This window comes from Pipistrellus kuhlii, unplaced genomic scaffold, assembly GCF_014108245.1.
Source record: "Pipistrellus kuhlii isolate mPipKuh1 unplaced genomic scaffold, mPipKuh1.p scaffold_m20_p_45, whole genome shotgun sequence".
Taxonomy (NCBI): domain Eukaryota; kingdom Metazoa; phylum Chordata; class Mammalia; order Chiroptera; family Vespertilionidae; genus Pipistrellus; species Pipistrellus kuhlii.
This window is the reverse complement of record NW_023425546.1, coordinates 1,506,403-1,531,195: the sequence shown is the minus strand read 5'-3', so window position 1 is coordinate 1,531,195 and position 24,793 is coordinate 1,506,403. Positions and strand designations below refer to the sequence as shown.

General features: G+C 43.6%; 1 protein-coding gene across 1 annotated transcript; it reads right to left on the bottom strand.

Annotated features, from left to right (window-relative positions):
* Positions 1-1,548: 1,548 nt before the first annotated feature.
* Positions 1,549-23,562, bottom strand: SC5D (sterol-C5-desaturase). The gene is made up of 5 exons (XM_036412611.2): positions 23,466-23,562; positions 9,783-10,000; positions 8,521-8,653; positions 5,601-5,701; positions 1,549-3,842 (listed from the first exon to the last, which is right to left on the bottom strand). The coding sequence occupies exons 2-5, from the start codon at positions 9,990-9,992 to the stop codon at positions 3,387-3,389; spliced, it is 900 nt and encodes a 299-aa protein (XP_036268504.1). The 5' UTR covers positions 9,993-10,000; positions 23,466-23,562; the 3' UTR covers positions 1,549-3,386.
* Positions 23,563-24,793: the final 1,231 nt, after the last annotated feature.

Here is a 24,793-nt window from a genome sequence, read left to right as displayed (position 1 = left end):
TTACCATAAACATGAAAAATATAATCTTGCTGTTATTCTGAGCACGCCCACTGCTGTTGAAGTAGACAGCACCCAGACCTGACTACATGACTCCCAGCTCCTGTATGGCCTGGATCCTGGCAACTAGCGGCCTCACCTGTGAGATCCCCAGCCTCGGCTCCTCACAGGCCAGGAGGAGAATTGATGCCTGCAGGAGGGGAACTGGACTTCAGCGAGGACAATATTGATGGGAACTTTGGTACTAATGATCTTGGTAACTGTATTTGTTGTTTATGCTGAAAGAAAGTAGGCTGAGTCAACGATTTGACTCATGCACATAAGACAAGGGGGGAATGAGCAGAGCAGGGCGGGGTGAGGATAAACTCCTGAGTCCACTGTGGGACAGGGCAGAGTTATCCTCCATTTGTGTAACTGGACCCTAGCCCAATCAGGGTCAGCCAAAGCAGTGACATCACCACCAGAGTAAAACCCCAGGGCTTGGTGGAAAAAAAGAAAAGAAAAAATATAATCTTGGCTTTCCCTTCCTGTGGGAATTTAGATCCTCACTTCAAAGACTCTTCTCCGTAAACCTTTACTGGAGAACAGGAGTGAACAAAAGCGTTTAGGACCGCCCAACACACTACCTCTAAGACCAGACTTCAGGGAAAGAGTGGGTCCAACCACGTGGCTTAGTCGGTTGGAACGCTATCCTGCACCTCAAAAAGGCTGCGGGTTCGATTCCTGGTCAGGGCACATGCCAAGGTGTAGGTTTGATCCCCATTCAGGCACATGGGCGAGGCAGCGGATTGATGTTTGCTCTCTCTCCCCATAGAAATCGATAAAAGAGTATCATTCGGTGAGGATTAAAAAAAAGGAGGGTGGGAGGGCAGAGACTAGTTGGATTACCTTTGAGGAAGCTTCCCTCTCTCAGAGTATGCCCTTCTTTCCTGTTAGCGACGCGGTAATAAATTCCAGGGGAAATGCTAACGCCAATCGGAGTTACGGAATTAAGGATGAGAAGACAACCAGGGCAAGAACAACTTGGGATAGCTTGAGTGCATTCTCTCTTCAACACCTTCATTGGACCCTCATAAAAAGGGGAATCACATGAGCTTGGCAAACTGGCTAACTATCCAAGAAACGGACGACCCACGTCTCTGAATCTCAGTCAGATTGGCCACGTGACGGAGTCCTGTCCACAGAAACACGTGAGGGACATGCCTGCCTTCCAGGCCTGACACAGTCATGTTCCATGTCTCTCCCCTTTCCCCTCTGGGTTCCTAGGACAGACGGCAGGCGCAGAGCCTGCGGTGCCCAAGGTGGACGGAGCCCTGGAGTCACTCACTGAGCCGCACGGGAGACATCCCCGTGGAAGCTGCACCGCGCGGCCCGATCCCAGCATTTACAACGTGTCTGACCCAGAGGAAAAGCTCCACACATTTTAGCTCCCATTATCATCAGGGAACAAAATTTACTTCAACTCTCCTTCTTTTTCTTGGGCAAAGCAGAGTACTAGGGGGTTGGGTTAGTTGGTGAAGAGCACTCAGATATATTTACCAGTTAAAAAAATGAGTAGCACATTGGTGTATTTAATCTAAACATTGTAACAGTGATTCAAAGAGGAACAACAATTCCTTTGGATCCCAAGCATTAAGTGTTATGATGAGTCTCATAAAACAGAGTGCTTACCCACTCAAACCTAATACAAATGTGAAACATAAAGAGAACTAGGTTCTCTTTTGCTCCCTTTGACAATGAGCATTTGAGGACACTCTAAAACAGTTCTGACAATCCACATCATTTTTGTGGTTTCAAGTCAATACAAAATTCTACAAAGAATACTTTGTGCTGTTACAATATTTCTGATACAGTTTAATAGTCATAACCATCTTTTATCGATTTTAAATAGATTTTAAAAGAATGTCTTAGCGAACCATGTTTCTCTAATATATTTGTTACAATACACAACATTTATGAAAATACTAGTTAAATATTTTGCAGAGGAAGTGGGAAAAAGTGAGGGGAGAATAATATTTCAAAACTAATCTTCAGTGGTAGGTCTAAATATTTGGCAATTATTCCTGATTATAGAAAGTAACAGATTTGTGACATTGAAATGTCAAAAGTGCAGTTCATCCGGCCAAAATGAATGACAGTTCCGCTGGCTAGAGACTTGATTTTGCAAAATTAATACAGCATAACCAATGCCATTCATATTTCAAACTGAATCAATTTTATCTTCGTGATTTTGACATAGTTTCTGGATTGTGTTAGAAATTAGAAAATTCTGGCTAAAGATCTTGTTACTTTTCTGTAAATTATATGAAAAAACTTCATATTTTATTACTAATGGTTATTATCTTTAAATGTTGAAGAGCCTTCATGATAATATTTTTACAATATAAAAGGGATACTTTACATTTCATTTTCTTCAGAATACATTGAACAACAAAAAAGTGCATCAACTTAATTTAAAAGTCAGTAGTGTCAAATATATTATTTGGTCATCTAATTTTCTTTCTAATTACCCTAGTTTATCAGCTATTGTTGTTAACCTGTGCCTAATTTATAAATTAAACTTCATCATAGCTTTGTATGTATAGAAAAATATAACATATATACATATATGTGGTTTGGAAATATATACAGTTTTATGCACCCATGTGGGGTCTTGGAATGCGTCCCCACGAATAAGGGGGAAATACTACATATTCCAGTTCATATATTTTATACTATTAAATAGTAGTTTTGAATAAAAACCATCAAAATCTTTAAATAATCTCAGATCTGGGTTAAATCATGATAGGATCAATTATTTTTTTAATTCAAATTTATTTATTCATCAGTAAAATGTATTATTTAACAAGGTCCCTAGAGAATAAGCTTCCTGTGTGTGGGAAGTGGTGACGTAATTACACTGCTTTAATTAGGCCACTGACAAAGCTGCTAATATGCAGAATCAGTATAGTTTTCCACGCTGATGCGTGAACAAATCACACCAAACCCAGAGACACCCATTCCTGAAACGAGGAACCATCTCATTAGCATTTTGCTGTCATGTGCTACCTTGGTATGGTAAGCACAATGGATTTTTCCTAATGATTATGATAGATTAAGGCAAAAAGACATAATCTAATCCCCCCAATAATTTATTTTCTCTCTTTTAGAAATGGTTATTGAGACGATACGGATGATCACTCGGCTGCCTAGAAAGACACACGTTGTCCCTTAGACCCACATCAGGAGTTCTGGCGTGAGGCTAAGCTCGTGATGCTCACAGTGTCTTGCCTTGACTCACCATTAGGGTAATTTCTCAGCAGCACCACATGCTGATTTCAAATGATTCTGTCTACCTGCTAGTCTCCTGCTGGATAGGGTATTTTCCTTATTAAAAAATACTTAATAACCTACTCAGTCTTTGTAAACTCTCCAAGGAGTGACTTTCCCTCTTGGCGAGCGCTCCCTGCATTGGTGCTGCACTTTTCTTCCTCCATCTTCTTCACATAACTGAGTGGCCCTGTCCCTTCGAAGGAGGAAGGGTTTTTGAAGGAGCCTCCAATTCTATCCCATAATGTGAAGTACTGTCCGTAGTTGTAGTCGAAGAACATGTGGTGGTCTATATGATGAGCTGAGCCATTAATAAATGGCCTTAAGATTTGGGGGACACGAAAGTCACCATCATGAATGGAAATTGTCCAGATATTGACCAGGATGTACAGACCCAAGTAAACCACCTTGTGCAGCGGGAAGATGAAAGGATATATGTGGTAAGGCAGACTTTGAAGGAAGCCATCCACAGGGTGAAAAGCATGACTTGCAAAGGGAGTAGTAATCTTCCAGATGTGATGTGGCTTATGGATGTGCTGCAGGAGAAAAGAACACCATCAGCACTCAGCCTGCACGGAGGTCCACACTCAGCTCAGCTTCCATACTCATGCTCTGGAGAAGACTTAACTAAAAACCCTTTTGAAATTAGCAGAATCACTTTATAAAATGTCTTCCTTCTTTACCCTCCAATGAAATTTTAGCACCAACACTCCAGACTCATAAAAAATACAACAAAATATACCTGGTATTTTCATCACTATGGTTACTTAGGTATTTATAGTAATTAGAGAAAATTGTTGGAAATAGAGAACTAATTTATAATTGCAAACTGCTGAAATGTATACTATTTTTTTTATCACCTCAGTTTGCCCTACATCCCACTATAGGGCACTCTTCCTTGCATTCCCCCCAAACCGGGGACCCTCATCTCGGCTTCTCTCCAGATGCCCAGCCATATTCCAACTGCCAATCTTTAGTAGCTAAGTGTCATCTGAGAATTTTGATAAAAGTGATAACTGAGTTCTAGTTCCAAGACTGCATTGGATGAAGTGTAGAGTGGGAGCCAGATATCAATCTTTAAAAAGGACCTAGGTAGTCTGGGGACCCGCTTTGAAAATACTGTTAGAATGCAACACTTGCTTTAGGATTTTAGTTAGAACAAGGTATGTGGCAAATCACAATTCAGTCAATAAAATTCCATGTTCTTCCATCTGTATCAGTGGTCAATCTATATATCAGTACAATCAATAGTTCTATTCAACTGGGCAATAAAATCTAATGAGAACATCAGTTGGGAACCTGGTAACTCCATCCTTCCTACTAGTCCTGATCCCAGCTAGCCTTGCCTGCAGGGCGCCGGTCTGGACTAAAGGATCCAGTGAGACTGACCCAGGATCAAGAAACTCAAATTATTCTTGAAGTTTTACACAAGGATCCTGAGTGGTGGGATCCATTGACTAAAACAACAAATCAGGTCAGGCATAGGATTATTTTTTAAAATATATATTTATTGATTGATTTCAGAGAGGAAGGGAGAGGGAGAGAGAGGAAGAAACATCAATGATGAGAAAGAATCATTGACCGGCTGTCTCTTGCATGCCATCTACTGGGGATCAAGCCCGCCAACTCCCGCATGTGCCCTTGACTGGAATCTAACCCAGGACCCTTCAGTCCTCAGGCCGATGCTCTATGCACTGAGCTAAACTGGTTAGGACAGGATTTTTTTTTTTTTATAAACCACATCAGATTACTGAACTCAGGCATATTTCTATGTGGTCATTCTACCCTTTAACAAGATTTCTTTTTAAAAAAAATTATATTTATTTCAGAGAGGAAGGGAGGAGAGAGAGATAGAAAAATCAATAATGAGAGAGACTCATTGATCAGCTGCCTCCTGCATGCCCCCTATTAGGAACTGAGCCTGCAATCTGGGCATGTGCCTTGGCTGGAATTGAACCTGGCACCCTTCAGTCCGCAGGCCGATGCTCTATCCACTGAGCCAAACTGGGTAGGGCAATTTCTGTTTTTTAAAATTACATTTCTTGGAGTGACATTGGCTCATTGGGCCATTTAGGTTTCAAGCATACAGTCTATCACACGTGCTCTGTATATAGCATGGTGTGCCCGCCACCCAGTCTCAGCATCTCCTGTCGTCATGCTTTTGCCCCCTTTACTGTTCTCTATCTCCCCACCCTCAGCCTCCTGGCACCACCATCCTGTTGTCTGTGTCTATGAGATTCAGTTTGACATATATTCATATATACTATTGTTTTCTTTTCCTAAAAACGATCTACCTTATACACAAGTCTATGATGAAGGCCTCTGTGGATCCAGTAGATCAGCATGTCAGTGAAAAAGAGGAAGGACAGCACACTAATGATGAGCTGAAACCAGCCTAGAAGAGAGAACAGTGCACAGTGCAATCAACAGTCAGCTTCTAGAATTAACATTATTTTTTACATGTCTAAATGCAAAGTATGAACCTAGACTGAAATATTACAAACTATCTGTTTTGGCCAATTAAACACTTGATAAATTCATCTCCTTTGACTCTTCTGGAATCTGCTCATTTCATCATTTTCTTCATGTAAAAACTTGAAAATGCCCCCACCTAAAATCTTTCTTAATTATACTATTAAGTTACTTATGAGACAGAAAAAAGATATTCCTGAAGCATCAGTATTATTTTAATCTCTGAGAATAATTTTATTTAATAATCTTCTTCATAAATACATGATCTCCCTGGTTAGAATTTTATTTTTCACTAAATACTTCAAACTGAGCATTTACTCCATAACCCAGCCCTTTCTGATTTTTCCGACCTCACCTTTTCCTGTCTAACCAGGCTGGGTTACTCAGTGTCCTCCCCACATCTTGGAAGATAAGACTTCCGTCGCTCATGCTTTCCTGTGTGTCCAGCATGCCCTTCCTTTGCTGATTTTTCCTCACAATCCCATCACTTCTCACAGCCTCCTTAAGCCAGCCCTGGTGTGTGATCTCCATTCCCTGCCTTAGCCAACTTGTCCTGACTTAGAATCAGGCCGGGGCTGACCCACCCTTCTTTTTGGAGAAACCTGGGCGAGTCACTAAAATGCTCTGCAAACTCCATTTCCTCACCTACACAGCAGCAAACAACAGAGCCGCCTCACAGGACTTACATAGAATAAAATGAATTAAAACACGTGAAATCTTAAAACTGTAGCTGGTATTTAGTAATTCTCAATAAAGGTTAACTATTATTCTTACTGTTTAATACTAGACACTAGAAATGTCTCTTGATGGAATAATTTCAAAATTTCACAAAAAGTGAGCTTAGTCACTGTAGGACTGTTTATAATAGACAAAAAGAAACATTCTAAAGGTCTAAAAATCAGAGTTCATGTAAATAAACTATGGATATCTACAGAATGAGACATTAATACTCTACTACATAATCTAATATTTACAGGCAAAACAATATGGGCATAAATATTGTTAACAGCAAAAAAATTGACCCCAAAGCAGTATGCCTAGTGAAGTTTCATTTTTACTCTATCTAATAAAAGAGCAATATGCAAATTAACACCACTCCAGTACACCCACAAGCCACACCCACCAGCCAATCAGGAGTAAGTATGCAAATTAACCCAATCAAGATGGCTGTGGCCACAGAGTGAGCAGGAGGCTAGGGTTTCCCCAGTAAAGGAGAAAGCCAAACTTTCTGCACACCCTGGACAGCCTAAGCCTCCACTCAAGGCTGCAAAGTTTCAATTATAGAAGGTAAACAAATTCCCCCAAAATGGCTACAGCCACTGAACAAACAGGAGGCTTGGCTCCGCTCAAGGCTACAAAGTTTCGATTATAGAAGATAAATAAATCCCAGATACCAGGGCCTCCACTTGGGTCGCCGGGGGGTGTGGCCTGCAAACCACCACAGGTCCCTCGCCCAGGCTGCTCCATGCCCCAAGGGAACCCCAGCCTGATCCAAGACACCCATCAGGGAAAACCAGCTGGCCCCACCCATGCACCAGGCCTCTATCCTATCCTATCTAATAAAAAAGTAATATGCAGATTGACCATCACTCCAACACACAAGATGGCTGCCCCCATGTAGTCAAAGATCCTGCCCTCATGTGGACACAAGATGGCCAGCAGGGGAGGGCAGTTGAGAGGAACCAGGCCTGCAAGGGAAGGCAGTTGGGGGTGATCAAGCCTTCAGGGAAGGGCAATTGGGGGAACCCAGGCCTGCAGGGGAGGGCAGGTAGAGGTGACCAGGCCTGCAGGGGAGGGCAATTAGGGGCAAACAGGCAGGCAAAGGAGCAGTTAGGCATCAATCAGGCTGACAGGGGAGTGGTTAGGGGTGATCAGGCTGGCAGGCAGAAGTGATTAGGGGCAATCAGGAAAGCAGACAGGCAAGCAGTTGGGAGCCAGCAGTCCTGGATTGTGAGAGGGATGTCTGACTGCTCATTTAGGCCTAATCCTACAAGTATCAGGCCTAAACGGGAAATTGGACATCCCTCAAGAGTTCCCAGATTGGAGAGGGTGCAGGCTGGGCTGAAGGACATCCCCACCGGCCCCATGCACAAATTTCGTGCACCTGGCCTCCAGTAATATAAATAATTAAGTGTACAAGGCATAGAGAGTATATGTCAGAAGATTTACAGTTTCTAGTAGAAAAATAATTGATTTTTTAAAATCTGTATTTTTCTGTTTTTTTGTAATTGTCATGTAATATCTGAGTTATTTTTTTTAGAAGTTTGAATTCAACACAGGGGATCAAATACAAAGGCTTATATATCTGATCATGCCAATCTTTCCCCAGGCACAATTTCATCTAGAAAACAGATTTAAATTGACAGATAAACTTAAATAAATGCACATTATGAGACAAGACATAAATGCATAAAATATTAACAAATATTAAGAACAACTGAGAAATTTCTAATTATTTTATATTTTTATTGATTTCAGAGAGGAAGGGAGAGGGAGAGATAGAAATATCAATGATGAGAGAGAATCATTGATCGGCTGGCTCCTGCACATCCCCTGCTGGAATCAAGCCCACAATCCGGGCTTGTGCCCTTAACCAGAACTGAGCCTGGACACTTCAGTCCACAGGCTGACACTCTACCCACTGAACCAAACTGGCCAGGGCTTCCTAATTATTCTAAAGAAGGCAGAGGCAGATTAGGTTCTTTAGAAGCACCAGCGTGGGCTGACCGGTTCTTCACTTACCACTCGGAAAGCCTCCTATGTCATCGTACAGCTTGCTGTAACCTCGCAGCTCCAGCAGGAACAGCATGACCGTGGGAATGCTCATCCACGGCAATGCCCGGACCGTGAACATGATCTCTCGATAGACCTGGTTCTGAAAATGACAATTCCGATGCTTAAAAACCACTGCTCATTGGGCAACACTAACACAGGGCTGTGTGGGGTTGGATTTTTAGAATTGCTTATATATATACATTTTAATATATTTTTACTGATTTTTTGAGAGAGAAAGGGAGAGGGATAAATAGAAACATCGATGAGAGAAACATCCTGTATGCTCCCCACTGGGGATTGAGCCTAGCTGGGGCATGTTCCCTGATGGGGAATCGAACCAAGACCTATTGGTTCCTAGGTAGACACTCAACTACTGAGCAACACCCGCCGGCCTAGAAGCTAATTCCCAAAATGTTTCTATTAAAATGTTAATATGTGGGGATGGGTATGTAAGAAATTCCTTTTGTACTGAGCAAAAACAATAAATATTTTAAATTCTCGAGCTTATTTTCCTTGCAACGAAATCTGTACTCGAAATTTTATTTCTTTCATAATTAACTTCCATCCATAATCCTCTTTTTCCTCAATTTTTGGAGACTTGTATTTGAGATTTGTATTTGACAAATACAAGTAACTGAAACAAAAGTGATTATAAATTAATCTAAAATTACTATGTTCAGATCCTCTAAAGACAAATATACATAGCAAATTTTATTTCAGTTGTGAGTCAAATATAAAAATAACTACACAAATGTGTGCATTTATTATCACTATTAGCAGAAAAATTCTTTAAAAAAATTAGAAGGAGAGCGAGAGAAACATCAATAATGAGAGACATCACTGACAGGCTGCCTCCTGCACACTCCCTTCTGGGGAAGAATCCTGCAACCCCTGCATGTACCCTTGACTAGAACTGAACCCAGACCCTCAGTCCACAAGCCGACGTGCTGTCCAGTGAGCCAAACCAGCTCTAAAGAAACTCTTTGTAACTGAAGGTACAAAGTAGAAGGCTTTTAGTTTAAAAAAAAAAAATTGGACTCATTATTTGTTTAAATTAAGGAAGGAGAGGTGGGATCAGCCCTACCAAAAACATATAACCCATCTGGGGCTGGTTTCAAAAACTTTCCTTAATGCTTATAACCAATTTAATCTGAACAGCCTACAAGTTCATCATATAGGGTTTTCTTTTTACTGTAATAGTAGCAAAACTAGGAAAGAAAATCACTTACCTTTAAAAATTGTGGATGTTTCATTAAAGAGTGATCAAAGATAAAGTAATAGCTGAGTGTTGCAAAGAGAAAATAAAGGATATAAGCCCCAAGATTCGTTACAATGAGGAGACTGAGAGTCTGTCGAAAGAAGCTGTCCTCCGGCCACGTGGCAGGATAGACGTAGGGCGTGAAGACATAGCGGTCTGCAGCTCCGAGGACGAGATCCATGGCGGCACCTGCAGGAGAAACACGCGCAGCAGTTACACGCTGACGCTCCTAAAAGCGGCATCTTCAGAAGAGTGCCCGAGGCCCTGACTACCGAGCAGGGGAGGTCTGTGCCTAGCGGAGCCCCGGGAATGGCCTCTTAGAGCCAGAGCGACCTGAAGTCCCATCTCTAGACCAACCTCTTCACACTGTGAGGGGGCACCAAGGCCGTTGGAGAGCCAAGACCAGTGAGTTTTCTCTAAGGGTTAGCATGTCCAGGGGTAAATGTCGATCCAATTCCTTTTTAGTGTTCTTTCCTACTATGCCAAGGGCAGCAAGGCAAGTAGTAAAGATGTGGATTGGAACGTCAGGAACTAGGTACCCAGACAAATGGTTTCCTCTTTAAGCTACAAGTTTTAGCAGCCGCTCTCTCCTAAAAAAAAAAACCAGCCAACAAAACAAACAAACAAAACCCTCCCATTTCCAGAGATTTTTGCTCCAGCGCTGAAACTTAGTTACCTAAAGGGTATCTATGTTGCTACCACAAGCATAGAAGTCAGGCACTACCTGTTCTTATGAGACAGAAAAGGCCGCTCTCACTGACAAAGGCAGACACATTCTTCACGTGAAGAATGAGAGCACACTCATTCCTCCCACCACTGAGCAACGCTCTGGGTTACGGGCTAGGACACTGGGCCCCGAGGCAAACCCAGAGCTGCGCCTGTGAACAACAAGCAGCAGCCACCACATCCCAGGCCTCCAGCACACCGCTGCCCGTGTCCACCAAATGGTCCTTATCTGCTACTATTGGACCATATAAATAGTACCAATTTATGAAAAAAGTTAAAACCCTTCACAACATTCATAAAACTACTTATTTACAGCCCATTTCCCCTACTAGATTCCCCATGGATTCCACACAAGAATGTAGACTTTTAAAAAATCATGCATGCATGTAGTTTAAAATAATCACTATAAAGCGAGATACAGAGAGAAGTTTCGCTTCCATACACATCTCTGTACAGCACGATCATCACCTCACTTCCAGCCCTGTGGGTAAGCATCTTTACTAGTTCCTATAAATCCTTACAATATTTTTAAATGTAAGATCCAACTACAAATTTTTATTTCCTTTCTTTATAAAAAGTGACATATTAGATACACTGACACATTCTTTTCTCATACAAGGTATTTTTTTGGAGATCTTCTCATCATAATATAAAGACTATCCTCCTGCCAAAACTGGTTTGGCTCAGTGGATAGAGCGTTGGCCTATGGACTGAAAAGTCCCAGGTTCGATTCCGGTCAAGGGCATGTACCTGGGTTGCGGGCACATCCCCAGTAGGGGGTGTACAAGAGGCAGCTGATCGATGATTCTCTCTCATCAATGTTTCTAACTCTCTATCCCTCTCTCCTCCTCTCTGTAAAAAATCAATAAAATATATTTTAAAAAAAGAATATCTTCCTTCTTGTTTTTAATGAAGTAGTTTTATTAAGATACAATTTATAGGGAATGATTCAAAAGTGTTTAGCATATTCTTACAGTGGTGTAACCATCACTATCCAATTTCAGAACCCTTCCATCACCTCCACAAGAAACCGCATTCTCCATGCTGTTGAGCATCATAGATGTGTTACATTGTTTGCCATCCAATTTAAGGAGTTTTGGGCCATAACTTCTTCAAACAACCATTTTACTAGTTTTCTCTCTTCTCTTTTGGGACTCCTGTTACGTGTATGGTGGTACCCTTGATGGCATCCTCCAAGTCTCGAGACTGTTAATTTTTCTTCATTCTTACTTTCTGTTCCTCAGACTGGATAAATCTCAATCACCCTATTTTAAAATTCTTTCTTTGTTCTCTTTGCTCAAATATGATGTTAAGTCTGATGGTTCATTTGAAACTCAAGTTATATTTTCAACTCTTGAATTTTTATTTGGCTCTTTTTAAAAATATATATATTTTATTGATTTTTTTACAGAGAGGAAGAGAGATGAAAAGAGAGTTAGAAACATCGATCAGCTGCCTCCTGCACACCCGCTACCGGGGATGTGCCTGCAACCAACGTACATGCCCTTGCCCAGAATCGAACCTGGGACCTTTTAGTCCGCAGGCCAACGCTCTATCCACTGAGCCAAACCAGTTTTGGCTGGTTCTTTTCTTTAAAAAAATAAATTCTATCACTTTATTGATAGTCTCTATTTGCTGGGATATTGTTCTCAGACTTTATTATTTAGATGGTGTTCTTTAAACATATCTGTAGCAGCCAATTTTATTTTATTTATTTATTTAAAAAAATATGTTTTATTGATTTTTTACAGAGAGGAAGGGAGAGGGATAGAAAGCTAGAAACATCGATGAAAGAGAAACATTGACCTGCTGGCTCTTGCACACCCCCTACAGGGATGTGCCCACAACCAATGTACATGCCCTTGACCGGAATCGAACCTGGGACCTGTCAGACCACAGACCGAGATTCTATCCACTGAGCCAAACCGGTTTCGGCTATAGTAGTCAATTTTAAAGTCTTTCCCCAGGAAATCTGGGCTTTCTTAGAGATTGTTTCAATTGACTGCTTTTTGTGCACATACAGGCCATACTTACCTGTTCCTTTGTGTGTCTCCTAAGGAACATGTTAAATCAATAAAGTGGCAGCTCTGGAAGCCAGATTCCCACAGGCCTTCCTCACAGTTCTATGCTGCTGCTGTTAGGGACTTCTCCAGGCCGCCTGCAGCACGCCTGCATGCTTTGTTGTGTGCAGCTACTCAAGTCTTTATTACTAATGAGTGGGCAGACTTTCTTATAATAAACGCTGTAAGCCACCAGCCTTTGTGAGGTGCTGTGTGTGGGGACATGCTTTCAATGTTCCCGTAGGCAGTTAATCTCCGACGTAGGCTTCACTTCTGCTTGCACAGGCCTGCGAGGTCAGCCAGCAGTGAGAGATCAGGGCCTTTGCCCCCCTTTCTTGGATACACAGCCTTCAGTGGAAATCGCTCTAGATCCAACACCATGTCAGAGCTTTGCAGACTCCTAAGGACATCCCTCAGGGCTTCCTTATAAGTGTTTTGTTCTGGCTCTTGTTAGTGCCAACTGTCAAAACTGTCTCACAAAACTACGAGGTGAAGCGATCACCGCTTGACAAAAACCGTGAGGACAATTTTTCAGAGAGCGGCCAGAGGCCACAGAGTGAAATTCTCTGGGTTGGGGCTTTAGGGGAACTGCAAACCTGTCCTGTCCCCTCCAGGGCTACTTGGTGGCAGTGCTTCATGATTCCTACAGCATCAAGGCTCACTTTCCAGGCTCCCACAGAGCTGGGGAAGAGGCCAGAAATAAGGAAAGCTAAAATGCCACAAAGCTTCCTGTTCTTTCTGTGTCTCAGTCATTTTTCTAGAATAGGGGTGTCGAACTCAATCAGAGAAGGGGCCAAAATCTAAAATCCAGCCTAAATCGCGGGCCGAATGGTTTACTGAACAGTCATAAACTGTCATTGTGATGGAAACGCAGCGGAGTGCAGTGATGACAGCGCGGTGCGGGCCACATTGCAAGGCCTGGCGGGACGGATTTGGCCCGCGGGCCTTGTGTTTGACACATGTGTTCTAGGATCTACAAACCTTCCTAGGATTATTGTAAATCTTTAATTCCCAGAGTTCTACAAAAATGGATCTTGGCAACTTTTTTCAGTATTTTGTTGCTTTTATAAAAAAGCAGACTTTCAGAGGAAGGACTTACTCTGCTATTCTGGAAGTCGCCATCTCCTTTTTTGTAGCACAAGGCTACTATTTTTATTTTTTTCTTCTTCATAAAACATTTGGTTTCAGATGTATTTTGCAATTCAAAATTTCTAGATTTTTTTCCAAGGTAAAAATATCTTCCTACCAGTAAACAAAAATATTTTTGTTTATTTAAAACAAAGTTAAATAGCTACATATATGTGTGTGTGTATGTAATACATTTTCATTAAATCTGGTAGTTGGAGGATCTTGTAGAGAAGGCCCATGGTTGGAATTAGACATTGATGACGGGCCAGGATAAGGAATCTCGAGTGATAAAGCAACACTACTCAAGATGGCCTCTTGGAGATTTCATGTTTCTGCCCCACCAATGCTGTTTACTTGCCATCATATGCCTTCAGCAACTTTTCCATTTGTATTCACATGTAGCCGTCCTCACAGTCAGGACTATCTTCATGCTTTGTTTAACCGTTTTTCTGGAGTTTCCCACCGGCCAAGAATGCGTAACAAGCATTGCAATCCATGTCCAGCATTTCTTCCCTGTCATCTTCTGCTGACTTATTATGGTTCTGGCTGTTAAATACCTGGTGTATGTAATGGAGTCGGGCATCATCTTCTCAGTGGGGATACAAAATGGTGCAAAATCTTTATTTGCAGGTTCATTTTCAAACCTTACTGTCACTACAGGGCTAAGTATTTACTAATGCAGGTTTATCAACATCATTTTAAGCATTAGCAACCTGGAAAACAAGATCTTTAAGACTGACTTTTTTTATACCGGTATTCTAGATTTTCCCCCCCCTTTTTATTAAATTTATTGGGGTGGCACTGTTAACAAAATTGTACAGGTATCAGGTGCACAGTTCCACAGCACATCATGTGTATACCGTGTGTTCACCACCGCCAGTATACTCAATGGGCAAAAACTAAAACCATTTCCTCTAAGAACAGGAACAAGACAGGGAATCCCACTCTCACCACTCCTGTTTGATGTACTACTGGAAGTATTAGCCATTGCAATTAGACAAGAAGACGAAATAAAAGGCATCCATTTTCCTCTATACTGTCCTCCCCTCCGTGGGGGAACCTTCCCCTACAATCATCACTGTTGTCTATGTCCATGGTTCTTTTATTCTCTTTTGCTCAATCCCTCTATGTACCTCCCCTCAGCCCACTTTCCCCAATAGCTATCAGCCTATTTTTTTTTCTATGAGTCTGTTTGTTTACTAGATTCATATGGTATTTGTCCTTCTCTAATTGATTTATTTCACTGAGCCAAATGCTCTCCATGTCTGTCTATCCAGTCTTTTTTTTATGGCCGAGTAGTATTCCATTGTATAAATGTACCACAGATTTTTTTAATCCAATTATCTACCAATGGGCACTTGGGCTACGTCCAAATCTTGGCCATGCTGCAATGAACATAGGGGTGCATATATTCTTTCAAATCAGTGTTTCAGGATTCTTTGAATAAATTCCCAGAAGTGGAATTGCTGGGTCCATAGGAAGCTTTTTATTTTTAATTGAATTTATTGGGGTAATATTGGTCTGTAAAAACATGAAGATTTCAAGTTACAACTCAATAAAACATCATCTGTACACTGCATTGTGCGCCCATTCTCCTAAGCAAGTCTCTTTCCTTCCCCATTTCCCCACCTTTGCCCCACCGGCCTTTCCCTCTAGTTATCGCCACACTGTTATCTGCGTCTCTGTGTTATGTATACATGAGGTTTGCGTGTTTTTGGTGTGTTTTTTTCTTCTAATTTGTAGGTCTCTTTTAACTGCTGCAGGCACTACAAACACTTATTTTTCCCAGAGTGTAACCCACCATGGTATAAAGGCTGTATTTCAGTCACAGTAGTAGGTGGAAAGTAAATGGAAAAAATATTATTTTAACAAAAAGTTGAGGAGAATGCACTAAAGAGCTGTCTAGGATGTGTTACTGAATCAGCCCAAAGATTTTGGCATAAAGATGCCCAGGAATTTTGTGAGACTCATTCAAACACTTTTGAATGGTGGTGGCTTTCTCTTCCACTGCCAACTTTATTTTTGCGTGTCTGAAGCACTGGTGTTGCTCATGGAGTCTGAAGTATTTTCTGGAATGTAAATCAAATGCAGAACTATTTCATCACCACTGAAAATTTATTCAGCATTCAGGTTTTCATCAGCTATTATCTTAGCAAATTCTGGCTCCAACTGCTCGCCTGCCTGCCTTCCTGACTGCCCCTAACTGCTTCTGCCTGCCAACCTGATCACCCCCTAACCACTGCCCTGCCAGCCTGATTTATGGCTAACTGCTTCCCTGTCAGGCTGTTTGTCCCCAACTTCCCTCCTCTGCTGGCCTGGTCACCCCTAACTGCCCTCCCCTGCAGAATTTATCACCTCCAACTGCCCTTCCTTGCAGGGCCGAATCCCTCTTAACTTCACTCCCTTGGAGGCCTGGTGCCTTCCAACTGCCCTTCCCTGCTGGCCATCTTGTGGTGCTGCTTTGTGTCCACATGGGGGCAGCTATTGTGTGTTGGAGTGATGGTCAATCTGCATATTACTCTTTTATTACATAGGATAGAGGTGAATGGGTGGGGGCCAGTTGGTTTGTCTTGAAGGGTGTCCCGGATCAGGGTGGGGGCTCCCTTGGGGCGTGAGGCAGCCTGAGCGAGAGGCCTGTGGTGGTTTGCAGGCCAGCAATGCCCCCCATCAACCCAAGTGGAGGCCCTGGTATCTGGAATTTATTTACCTCCTACAGTGGAAACTTTGCAGCCTGGGTGGAGCCAAGCCTCCTTACCGTTCTGTGGCTGCTGACATTTCTGTTTGGATTTGTTTACCTTCTATAATTGAAACTTTGTAGCCTTGAGTAGAGGCTTAGGACAAGGGCAGGCAGAAAGTTTGGCTTCTTCTGTTTCCAGAGAAACCCAAGCCTCCCTCCTACTCTCTGTGGCAGCAGCCATCCTGGTTGGGTTTATTTGCATACTCACTTTGATTGACTTATGGGCATAGCAGAGTGATGGTTAATTTGCATATTACTCTTTTATTAGCTAGGATTGATTTTAATTTTCTTATTTTCATTTTTTTCATCTTTTACTTAAGCAACTATTTTTTTCCTTTTTTCCTCCTTGATTTTACCTTTTTAATTATTATTTTTAATCAGCATTACTACTACTACTATTTTACCTTTTTTTTTTAAAAGTCTATTTTATTTTCTCTTTATTTTACTTTGGCATTAGTGTTCTACATTCTATTTTCATCTTTCCTTTAGCATCGTTTTCCCCTATCTCAACTCTTCCTTTATGCCATCACTCTCTTCTTAACCTTTCCCTTTTTGGAGTCCTGTTTATCTTAACCCCTTCCTGCTTTAGATTTTCTCTATTCTTTCTGTTTACCCCCTGTTAAAATTTCACCTTATTTATCTATCTAACCTCTAATCCCCTGCTCCAAATCCATACAAACCTCTCCCTTTGCTGTCTTAATTATCAAAAATATTGTTTTTTTCTATGTCCTCTTATTGTTGTTTGCTTGAATATTGATTATATCGAATTTTTATGTTTTGATGAGATTGTTTTGCTTATTGTTTTTTTTTTGTTTGATTGCTTTTTCTTTTTTCTTTTTTTAACTTCTGTTTTCCCTTCTGTTTTTGCTTGATATTAGGTGGCATTGTAGTTTGTAATAATTTCCAGGTTCTTGTTGCTGGCATTTGCTGGGATTAGTGGTAGTTCTATTGGAGTTTTCTCCCCATATATATATAGTTTGTTCCCCTTTTGACATCCTTTGTTTTCTTTCTTTCTTTGTGTCAAAATGAAATCGGGAAAAGGAAAAAAAAAATGAGATGCAAGAATGAGACTAAGAGACAAAAGGGGAACAAACAACATAATAAGAGCATATATGATAAACCCACAGCAAACATCATACTCAATGGGTAAAAACTAAAACCATTTCCCCTAATAACAGGAACAAGACAGGTAATCCCACTCTCACCACTTCTATTTGATGTACTACTGGAAGTATTAGCCATTGCAATTAGACAAGAAGAAGAAATAAAAGGCATCCAAATTGGAAAAGAAGAAGTAAAGCTGTCCTCATTTGCAGATGACATGATATTGTACATAAAAAACCCGAAAGAGTCCATCAAAAAACTAATAGACTTAATAAATGAATTTGGCAATGTAGCAGGATACAAAAACAATGCCAAGAAATCTATGGCCTTTCTATACACCAATAGTGAACTTACAGAAAGAGAGACTAAAAAAGCAATTCCATTTACCATCACACCAAAAAAAAAAAAAAAAAAAAAAAAAAAAAAAAAGATACTTAGGAATAAACTTGCCTACGGAGGTAGAAGACCTATACGTGGAAAACTAGACACTGAAAAAAAAAAAAAAAGAGATAGAGGAAGATGTAAAAAGATGAAAGAACATACCATGTTCATGGATTAATAGAATCAACATCATTAAAATGTCCATACCACACACAGCAATCTATAGTTCAATGCACTACCCATTAGAATACCAACGGCATATTTCACAGACCTAGAGAGAACTCTCCAAAAAATCATGTGGAATAAAAAAAGACCCTGAATAGCCACAGCAATCCTGAGAAAGTAGAATAAAATAGGAGGGATCTCAATACCAGATTTCAAGCTGTATTACAAAGCCAGTGTTCTCAAAACAGCATGGTACTGGCACAAGAACAGACATAGATTAATGGACTAGAATAGAGAACCCAGATATTGACCCAAATCACTATGTTCAATTAATATTTGACAAAGGAGGCATGAACATACAATGGAGTTAAGACAGTCTCTTCAATAAATGGTTTAGGAAAAATTGGACAGATACATGCAAAAAAATGAAATTAGATCACCAATTTATACCATACACAAAAATAAACTCAAAATGGATACAGGACTTAAGTATAAGACAGGAAACCATAAAAATACTAGAGGAATCCACAGGCAGCAAAATCTCAGACATATGCTGAAAGAACTTCTTCACTGATACTGTCCCTAGGGTAATGGAAGCTAAAGAGAAAATAAACAAATGGGACTACATAAAAATTAAAAGGTTTTTTTACAGCAACAAAACAACAAGAAAGTCCACTGTATGGGAGAACATATTTGCAAACGTTATCACTGATAAAGGTTTCATCTACAATATCTTCAGGCAGCTTATACAACTTAATAAAAGGAAGATAAATGATCCAATTAACAAATGGGCAATGGACCTAAATTGAATCTTTTCAAAAGAAAACAGAAGGAAGGCCAAGAGACACATGAAAACATGCTCAAAGTCACTAATTATTCAAGAGATGCAAATCAAAATGACAATGTGATACCATCTCACACCTGTCAGAATGGCTATCATCAACAAATCAGCAAATGACAAGTGCTGGCGAGGATGCGGAGAAAAAGGAGCCCTTGTGCACTGCTGGTGGGAATGCAGACTGGTGCAGCCACTGTGGAGAACAGTATGGAGTTTCCTCAAAAAACTAAAAATGGAACTGCCATTTGACCCAGTAATCCCACTTCTAGGAATATATCCTAAGAAACTAGAAACACCAATCAGAAAGGATATATGCACCCCTATGTTCATAGCAGCACAATTTACAATAGCTAAGATTGGAAACAGCTTTGCTGGGTTGAGTAATCTTGGTAATAGGTTCTTGCTATTCATCACTTTGAATATTTGCCACTTGCTTCTGGCCATACAATTTCTGTTGAACAACACTGTTCAGCTGCCTCCTGCACACCCCCTACTGGGTATGTGCCCACAACCAAGGTACATACCATTGATGGGAATTGAACCTGGACTCTTGAGTCCATAGGTGGACGCTCTATCCACTGAATCAAACTGGTTAGGGCAGTTGTTGTGTATTTTAGTTGTAATTTTGGTGTGGTTGTGGGAGGCAGCAAGTACAGGTGTAGGTATGTATGGCATAGGCAAACACCTGTACTTGGTTCTCCTTGCATATTTATTTTTCATTTGTCTTATGAGTGAGGTTGAGCATAATTTTATCTATTTAGAATAATTTGTATTTTTTTCTGCAAATCATGTGTTTAGGTCCATTGCCCATTTTCACACTGGGTTTTTAGTCTCTTAAAATTAAATTCTAAAAGCTCTTTTTGAATTAGGGTGTAGCCCCTTGTTTGTGATATGAGCTGCACACATTTTTTTCCTCACTTTGTCAGTGAAAGAAAATTTTAATTCATTAATACGAAATGGAAGATATTGACATATATCCTTCATCACACATTGTTAATTCATTCAATAATTAAGTATCAAACACTGCATTAGGTAATGAGCACAGAAAGATTAATATGAAATTAAACTTTTCACACATCATTTTAGTTACACAAACCTGTCTACATAAGTAAAAACAGGTAAACTAAATTGTCAATTTTTTTATATATGCATTTGAAAAACCTAGTTTATTATATAACGGATTTTCAGCTTTAAAGGACACCCCTCGCCTGAATGTGAATCTGTTATACTGAGGTTTTACCAGATGGTAAACCAGTGCCTGGATGGGAAGGAAAAAGGCCTCAGTCAATCTACAGGCAGTTTTCAGAATTTTGGTTTCAATTCATTCTATTTGTTGAATGTTGTAAGTAGACATTTATGAATATATTGCTGTAATTTCTTACATCTAATATAAAATCTTCTGAAATCAACAGCAGCATGATTGCAAAACTGCAACTCCATTTTTAAGTTTAGATTCAAATTCACATCTATAAAGTGGTGACAACATATCTGCATTATAGACTGTTTAAGGTTTAAAAACTAAGAACACAGTTTTGAGGCATCAGCTGATACACAAAAAATAGTCAATTTATAGGAGCTATTATTACTACTGTAACAGAAGTCACAGATGTGTTAAAACTATCTCAACCAACTAAAAAAATAAGGTGCCAATTGATTGATTTTAACCAAGTTCTACTGCCTCTTTGTTACTCTCAACTCTGTATCGCTTTAACTTTTTAAATTCTCAGTGACTCTACAAGCTCATATAATTTTAAGGGGCTGACCTCAGGGCCTCTACAAACCCAAAGGTAAGGACCTCTGCCAGAAATACAAGCTTACAATAAAAATTATTTTACTTTTTGCCAAAACAAAGAAATCTTTTCTTAAAATATAATTATCAATATAAAACACAATTAAGCTTAGAATGACTGAGTCTACCATTACCATTTTGCTTTATCTTAAAAGCATAGTTAATAGCTAACGCTTACTAAGAACCAAGTATTATTTAAAGCACTTTTATGTATTCCGTTGCTTAATTCTCATAACCTCATTTCTCACAGCCCTAATAATATTTAAAGCCCTAGTAATATTTAATATTATGTATTCCATTGTTTAATTATTGTAACCTATTTCTCAATTTTATACCCCCTTTTATAGATGGGAAACTGATATCAGGAGTATCTAAATGACTTGTTCAGAAACAAGCAGCTGCTGGGATATATATTCCAGAGTCTGTCCACTTAGCTATTCCATCATATTATCTCTCAAGATACTATACTATACATGCAGATGGGAAATTGAGATTCTATGTTAATTACAATACAGGATAGATGGAAAAGCACTCTTTAAAGGTACAGGGTCATGCACTTGTTGGTAGTGACTTACCATTACAAAGTTATGGGGAAAAGGAAAGGAAGGTGCTTTTCTTTTCAGTAAACTACCAGGTTTTGGCTAAACACACCCAGCTACCAAAACTTTATCTGACAACCGAGGTAATATGGTCCTCTATACAATCTCGAGTGCTAGTGGCAGGGCTTTTCCTTCCGGGGTGCTATCGTAATAGATTATACCTTCGAATCTTCTCAAACTGTGGACTGCACCCCCCACCCCAACCTAGTTTCCTGTACTAACCGGCCCACCGCAGTGGTCCCTGAAGAAGGCACAGAAACCTGCTCTTCAGCCCGAGCCTTGCCCTTAGGAAACCATCGGAAGACATGTCTCCGGGAACAGAGGGCACCCGCCTCACAGCGCAGCATGTGCCCCCGGGACAGACTTCCTTGGGGAAGGGGCCCACAACAGCCCCCCAAATGTTTCCTTCTCTTCAGCCCAGTTTCTAACACGCCCGGGCTTCCCGGTGCCCAAAGACCTGCTCCAGCCGGACAGCGACCCCACTGGCTTCTGGCCCCCCCTGGCCTCTGCCCTACCCCCCGGCCTCTGTCTCCCCACTGGCCTCTGCTCCCCCCCCACTGGCCTCTGTCCCCCTGGCCTCTGCTCCCCCCCCACTGGCCTCTGTCTCCCCACTGGCCTCTGCTCCCCCCCACTGGCCTCTGTCTCCCCACTGGCCTCTGCTCCCCCACCCCCACTGGCCTCTGTCTCCCCACTGGCCTCTGCCCCCCCCCCCACTGGCCTCTGTCTCCCCACTGGCCTCTGCTCCCTCCCCACTGGCCTCTGCTCCCCCCCCACTGGCCTCTGCCCCCCCACTAGCCTCTGCTCCCCCCCCCCCCGGGTCTCTGCCCTCCCACTGGCCTCTGCTCCCCCCCCAACTGGCTTCTGCCACCCTACTGGCCTCTGATCCTCCACTGGCCTCTGGCCCCCCACTGGCTTCTGGCCCTCCCTGGCCTCTGCCCTACCCCCCAGCCTCTGTCTCCCCACTGGCCTCTGCTCCCCCCCCACTGTCCTCTGCTCCCCCCCCACTGGCCTCTGCTCCCCACCCCCCACTAGCCTCTGCCCCCCCACTGGCCTCTGCTCCCCACCCCCCACTGGCCTCTGTCTCCCCACTAGCCTCTGCCCCCCCCACTGGCCTCTGTCCCCCCACTGGCCTCTGCCCCCCCACTGGCCTCTGCTCTCCCCCCCAACTGGCATCTGCCCCCCTACTGGCCTCTGATCCTCCTCTGGCCTCTGGCCCCCCACCCCCACTGGCCTCTGGCCCCCCACTCCCACTGGCCTCTGTCCCCCCACTGGCCATTGTCTCCCTGGCCTCTATCCCCCCCCACTGGCCTCTGCCCCCCCACTGGCCTCTGCCCCCCCTCCACTGGCCTCTGTCCCCCTGGCCTCTGATCCCCCCACTGGCCTCTGCCATACCGCTGGCCTCTGCCCCCCCACTGGCCTCTGCCCCCCCACTGGCCTCTGCCCCCCTCCACTGGCCTCTGTCCCCCTGGCCTCTGATCCCCCCACTGGCCTCTGCCACACCGCTGGCCTCTGCCCCCCCACTGGCCTCTGTCCCCCTGGCCTCTGCTCCCCCCACTGGCCTCTGCCCCCCCCACTGGCCTCTGTCCCCCCACTGGCCTCTGCGCCCCCCATTGGCTTCTGTCCCCCTGGCCTCTGATCCCCCCACTGGCCTCTGCCCCCCCACTGGCCTCTGCCCCCCCACTGGCCTCTGACCCCCCACTGGCCTCTGTCTCCCTGGCCTCTGCCCCCCCACTGGCCTCTGCCCCCCCACTGGCCTCTGTCCCCCCACTGGCCTCTGCCCCCCCACTGGCCTCTGCCCCCCCACTGGCCTCTGGCTCCTGCCCCGAGCCGGGCCAGCAGCCCCGCCCCGCCCGTCCTCCGGCCTGTTTCCGGGGTGCCCGCCACCTGCGGCTGCGCTGACCGGGAAGCACAGGGACAGTTGGGGAACCACAGGACCAAGTGCCCGCGGACGTCGCGGAGCCGTGGGGTCACTTTTGCCTCCGTCCCCAGGACCGCCAGGTGTCCGTCCCCGGAGGCGCCACCAGCGCCGCGTCCGGCCCAAAAGGGCAGGTGCCGCCTCCCACCCGGGCGCCTCCCGGCCGGGCGACGCCCGCTCCGCTCCCGCCTCCCCTCCCGCCGCCGCCCTACCTGTGCGGGGCCGCGGGTGGGGCTGCTGCGCGTCCGGCGGCGGGTCCGCGTCCGGCCGGGCGCCGAGCGGTGCTGCTGGGGGCGGGGCCAGCCGCCCCCCCAGCCGCCAGCCAATCAGGGGCCGCGGCCATAAGCTGATATGACGGCGGATCGCGTGACTGGGCCTGCGCCGCTCCGCGCGGTCACGTGGAGGCGGGCGGGGCCTGACGATGGTCGCGGGGGCCGGGGCGGGTCTGTGTGTGGTGACCGCACCGAGTCCCGGCGGGGCCTCCGGCAGGCTCCCCCTGCCCGGGGCGGCCCTGCGAGCCGGAGGGAAGCGTGCCTTTCCTCCGAGCGGAATGGCGGCCGTTCCCCGCCGGCGTCTGTTGGACTCCGGCCCCCGCGGGTTCTGTGGGCGCCCAACGGCAGGGGCGGCGCCCAGCACCGCGGAGCGGCCCGCGCGGCCGGGGCTCCGGGCGCTGTGCGGAGCGGTGCACTCTGGGCGCTTTGCCCACGCGGGTCGGGGGCACGCGTGTTCGTGGCCCTTCCGGAGCCGGCGGAGCGGCCGTCTCCCCGGAGCCCGGGTCTGACGGGCCGAGCCGCCCTCCGCACACGGACCCCTCCCCGGACCCCTCCCCGGAATGTGACCGGCCGCTCCCTCGGAACCAGAGCTGGAAGAAAATACGTGGAAGTGGGAGGTGACCACGTTTGGGGAACATTTCTATTTCCTCACAGAACTATTAGATGTGCTATAACGTATGGGGTTTATTAGACTCCAAACAAACCTGTATTCAGGATTGTTTTAAATATCTGTAGTTTGCCTCCTAGGTTTCTTTTTTTTGTAATTTGCCATATAACATATTAATGCCAGCTGTACAAAACTTTATACTTCTATATATTGTAAAATTGTCTCCTACTTTCTAAATCACATTTCTTTTTCCCTTTGTTATTCTTATTTTATCCTTTCAATTTTTCAGATTAAGGTTTTTATATTCATATCTAGGAAAAATAAAAATGATTTAAAAGGTATTGACGTTCTTTTTAATGTTCTTTTTAAATTCCTTGAGCATCATTATAACTATTACTTTGAACTCTGATGAATTGCTTGCTTCCATTTTATTTAGCTTTTTTTCTGGGAAGTTCTGTTTTTGCATTTGGGGGCTGTTTCGCACCAGGTCTGTCCTTACTCATAAAAGGTCAGACATTAGAGGCTTGTTCCCTGCAAAGCACCGCAGGAGGGGACGGAACAAAGAGACAAAGGGCAGACAGAGCGTGCCCAGGGCCCTTGGAATGACTAGGGATGTGCTTGCACCTGGGGGCTGAGGCCATGAGCCAGTGAGGCATAATTA